General features: G+C 47.0%; 1 protein-coding gene across 1 annotated transcript; it reads right to left on the bottom strand.

Moving 5' to 3' along the window:
• Window positions 1–215: 215 nt before the first annotated feature.
• LOC121304331 (vesicle-trafficking protein SEC22b-like) lies at window positions 216–4,197 on the bottom strand. Its single transcript, XM_041235405.1, has 5 exons — window positions 3,960–4,197; window positions 2,770–2,879; window positions 2,361–2,521; window positions 2,015–2,161; window positions 216–1,255 (listed from the first exon to the last, which is right to left on the bottom strand). Exons 1-5 carry the CDS (start codon window positions 4,032–4,034, stop codon window positions 1,098–1,100), a joined length of 651 nt encoding a protein of 216 aa, XP_041091339.1. The 5' UTR covers window positions 4,035–4,197; the 3' UTR covers window positions 216–1,097.
• Window positions 4,198–4,506: the final 309 nt, after the last annotated feature.

The following is a 4,506-nucleotide window of genomic DNA, read 5'->3' as shown; positions in this document are numbered from 1 at the left end:
TGTCAATCAATTTAGTTGCTCACACTTGACATAGACTTTGAACATTAGTGTGTGAAGAGTATTTCGTAAGAGTTTCCAGAGACTGTTTCGGAGGCCTAAATGACATGTGTCCCCGTTTTGGGCATCGTCAAATCCCTTCTCGTTGAAGACGGACATTAGAGTTGGCTGCGATTTTAAAATAAAGTCTGCCTGCAAAGTCCATCAAAAAGACTTCTGCCTGTAAGTTTCAAGACCGCTAAAAGGAAGCGGAGGAGTGTTACTGAGGAGCATGTGCTGCTACTGTGCTTCAATTAGCATCAAGTTGAATTCTTTTGATGGAATCCCTGTCCCCTTCCTGTCTATGTTATTGCAAAGAGGGATCCACACTGCACCCAAATACGGGTTCTTTATTTCCATTTGATAAGACTGTGTTACCCCTAACCCTAACCCTAACCCTAACCTTTTTACACTTGCACACCGTTTGACAACTTTTTACTCTGTTTACGCTTCTTAGTCTGTTTCAAAGCTCTTTTCAAAATGTCTGCTCTAGTGCACTGGTGTTTGAGACAGGTCTAGGAAGAACATCACAATGCATCGTGATTTCTGTGTTGCCTGTTTGACAATGTGGGCAATAGCCCTGATACTATCAGAGCACTAGAGCGGACATTCCGAAAAGAGCTTTGAAGCAGACTTTAAAGTGATAAGTGTAAAAAGTTGTCACGATGTTAACAACGAAGAGACAAATGACAGGTCAACTTTTCACACAGTTGCAGCAGCACGTGGCGATGGGTAACGCTGTATTTAAGGTGCTGTGAATACAAGTTCAGGAGCTGTGCTTCAGTTATAGTTATCTTCATAGAACTAAGAGCCAGCGCCATCAAGCACCTCTGGATCAATTACCAATTCTGGCAATTCTCTAGCTGTGCACTAGAGGGCGCTCACTAATATCAAGACTTTGAAGCCTGTCAGGCAGACAACCAGAACTAAAGAGCAGCTCACGAACTTGCAGTCAGAACAGCTGACAAACACGCAGCGCCTGTGTAGCTGCAATCGGAAGATGATTGCTAAAGGGGCCCTGGAGATGTGACACTACTGTGGCTGCTGTGGCTGCTGTTTGCTCAGACCAGCCACCAGAAGCGTGCGTAGAGGAATATGATCATGCACACCGCGCTCGCCGCTCCTAGCTTGGCATACAGAGAGCGAGTGTTCAGGTATTTGGCGTCCTGCCTGTACTTCTTCGACAGGGCAGACAGGTTACTGGCTTTTGAGTCCAGCGCTGAAACAGACGGACAGAGACAGAGAGAGGCGTTGTGAGGTTTCAGTGGGTCTGTTCCCATTCAAAAGCAGCATTCCCTCCCTGTGCAGACTGTAAACAGGTGAGATGCAAATCTTCTAGGAATCTGAACTATACAAACTGAGAGCAGAGACATCTTGCTATGCACATCAGAGTTAAGCAAAGCCAGCATTCACAAAAACGAACGCTTTTTCAAACTTATCGCTGGTTGTGTCAGTCTGTCAGTGTATGTTTGTGATGGTGTGTTGGTGTGTTTGTGGTGGTGTGTTTGACAGGGTGTGCGTACCTGACAGCGCCTCTCTGCAGACCACGATCCTCTGCATGTCCTGCAGCTCTGTGCGTGTGTCTGTGTCTCAGTGTGTCTGTCTCAGTTTGTCTGTGAATCAGTGTGTCTCTGTGTATTTGTGTCTCAGTGTCAGCATGTCTCTGTGCATGTGTGTCTCAGTGTGTCAGTACAGGGGTCGCGGACAGACGTCTGGTGCTAGGACGTACAGGTCGTTCGAGAACACGCAGACACAGACAAAACATAGTCACAACACAGACGGGAGCTCAGGAAACAGTACACTTTTTATCCCAAAACCACAGAGACCCAACTAAACACACGAGTGTCAACTTATAGTATAGGTCCGAAAGAAGTTTGTGTGTGTGTGTGTCAGTGTGTCTCAGTTTGTCAGTGTGTCTCAGTTTGTCTGTGTGTCTCAGTTTGTCAGTGTGCATCAGTGTGTCAGTGTCTCTCTGTACCTGACAGTGCCTCTCCTCTCTGCAGCACCTCCTCAATGTTGGTCACCATGATCCTCTGCACGTCCTGCAGCTCTGTGTTCACCGAGCTCAGGTGCCGCCGAGACCACGAGTCCTGGTAGTTCTTCTTCAGCTTCTGAATGAACGTGTCTGCAGAACAGAAAACAAATCAGATACAAGAAAATCTAACGGCTTCTTACAACATCTGAAAATAAACACCTCTTTTCACACTTCACTACAGAGACACACCCACAGAGAGACACACACATAGACACACACACACACACTGTGTCAGCACAGCCCTGGTATAGCTGACAGCAGTAGACTATGCAAAGTCGTGCCTCCTCACCGAACTCTATGAACGCGTACGGCCTCGACACAGATGCCAGCCTCTTGCCGTACAACTCACTGAACTCAGCCTGCAGCTCCTCCAGGTACGAGAATGCCATCCTCTTCGAGTAGGAGCCATCACACAGCACCAGGTAACACACCCCCTGAGAGAGGAGGAGGCTGGGATACACAGAGAGAGAGGACAGGATTACAATCACCTCACACAGCACCAGGTAACACACCCCCTGAGAGAGGAGGAGGCTGGGATACACAGAGAGAGAGGATTACAGCCTTGAACAATCAGCAAGTTGGAGAACACAATTCAATTCAATATGAGGAATGAAAATTTCAGGATTGCAATTCAACTTCACACACACACACAGGGCGATGGAGACAGACACTGACACACACACACAGGGAGCTCTTACTGGAACACCATTGGCCCGGTCTCCAGCGAGCAGCGGGGGGGAGAGTTCTCGTTCAGCTTCCTGAAGAGCTGCTTGGCCTGGTTCTGATACTCCTGCAGGTTCCGACCCGACTGAGGACGACAGCAAACCAGATCGTCAACAAGGCTTTCTGATACAGCGCAGGGTGAACGAACAGACGCTGCGAAGGGATGATACTGCACTGTCCAGCTGACAGGATTGTGGGTCTCAGTCTGTTAGTCTGGGTGCAGCTTTAATGAAACGAAACTCTGGAAGAATGCAGCACTTGTGATCCAGATGAATTCCCCAGTGCTGTAAAATGCTCTGAAGTCAAGTGAAGTCCTAAAGTGAAGTCAAGCGCTGACCCGTCTCAGCAGTGCAGTCACAGAGCAGGGAGGGGGGGTCCCTGTGTGAATGCAATGGCAGCGCTCTGAATGGAGTCACTTTTTCAAGTTTGCTATTCCTGAAACTTTAACTACTGGCGTGTTCATTAACAACAGTGAAGTTTCAGGAAAATCGAACTTGATTTTATTAATAAAAACGCACTTTAATAAAAAACACCTCGGCAGTTAACGCTTCGAGACTCGACCCCCGTTAGTTTAACACTTTTGTATGTTTTGGTTTTTTTTCCTGTGCAAATAAATCAGCAGTGATCCTGCTTTTGAACTGCTGACCCTGCTTCACACAGGCATCGAGAATTACTGTCTGCAGAGCGAAAATACATGAATAACAATACAACAAATACACAGCAAGGAGGGGGGACAGGGGTGGAAATAAGACTCATATTGCATAGCAGTGCAATCCATTCCAGGTTTTGTTAAGAGCTTGATTAGCCCAAGTGTGCCAGGAATGGGAGCCTTATTTCAATGCCTGAAAAATCTGGATTAGAAACGAAATGGTTTCACCCTCACATTTTCATTTCTATCTTGATGCGTCATAAAAGCTTACGGTGACATCATCACTCCGCCGCTCAGTGCGAATGCAAATACATTACGCCATGTTAAGCACGATGACGTCATCGCAGAAGCCAACAAAGTTTTAAATATCGCTGATATAAACTCACACAACAGTGTCAGGTACCGCAGACATTAATAACACGGGGCCAGGAGCTTCACCACTAAAAAAGTACTGATTAAAAATAACAATGTTATTATTGAAGCATAGAAACAATATAGTAGTGCGTCTCACATTACCTGTTCGCTCTCCTGCATGGAGGCAGCGAGCAGCATGCCGTCCTGGATTCGTGCTATCATTGTGAGAGTAGTCATGTTAGTAATTATTCGTTACTTATACGCGTGTAAATGAAACGACGCGCCGCGCTGTCCTCTCTCCGTGCAGCCCGGTCGGTGTGGCTATCTGTTCATTTCTCTGCCCGGAGTCCCGGCTCCTACCCCGGCAGGTCGCTGCTCTGTCTCGGTGGAGTAGTGACGTGGCTCAGTCCAGCTCAGCACTTTGCAAATGATCTCTGCAAACTTTTTTTTTTTTTTCTTCGGATAACTTCGGCAAGAACAGGCGTTGAAGTGTTATTTTTCGGAGAGTCTCGGAAACCGCGACGGAGAATACCGAATCCGCGGTTGGACTTTGATTACTTCGGCAAGTTTCGGCCGTCCGGTTAGAGGTGGGGCAGGTCTGTGCGGAGGAATAAAGACGAAGTAACACTCGAGAAACTTCGGGATACGCCGTTAAAACGAGTTTAAATCCACCATAAAAAAAACATCAGACTTAAATATAAAAGCCTAT

This window comes from Polyodon spathula, chromosome 37 (genome assembly GCF_017654505.1).
Source record: "Polyodon spathula isolate WHYD16114869_AA chromosome 37, ASM1765450v1, whole genome shotgun sequence".
In the NCBI taxonomy this organism is placed as follows: domain Eukaryota; kingdom Metazoa; phylum Chordata; class Actinopteri; order Acipenseriformes; family Polyodontidae; genus Polyodon; species Polyodon spathula.
Note: the sequence above shows the minus strand (reverse complement) of the source record. Positions and strands in the feature narration are given on the sequence as shown.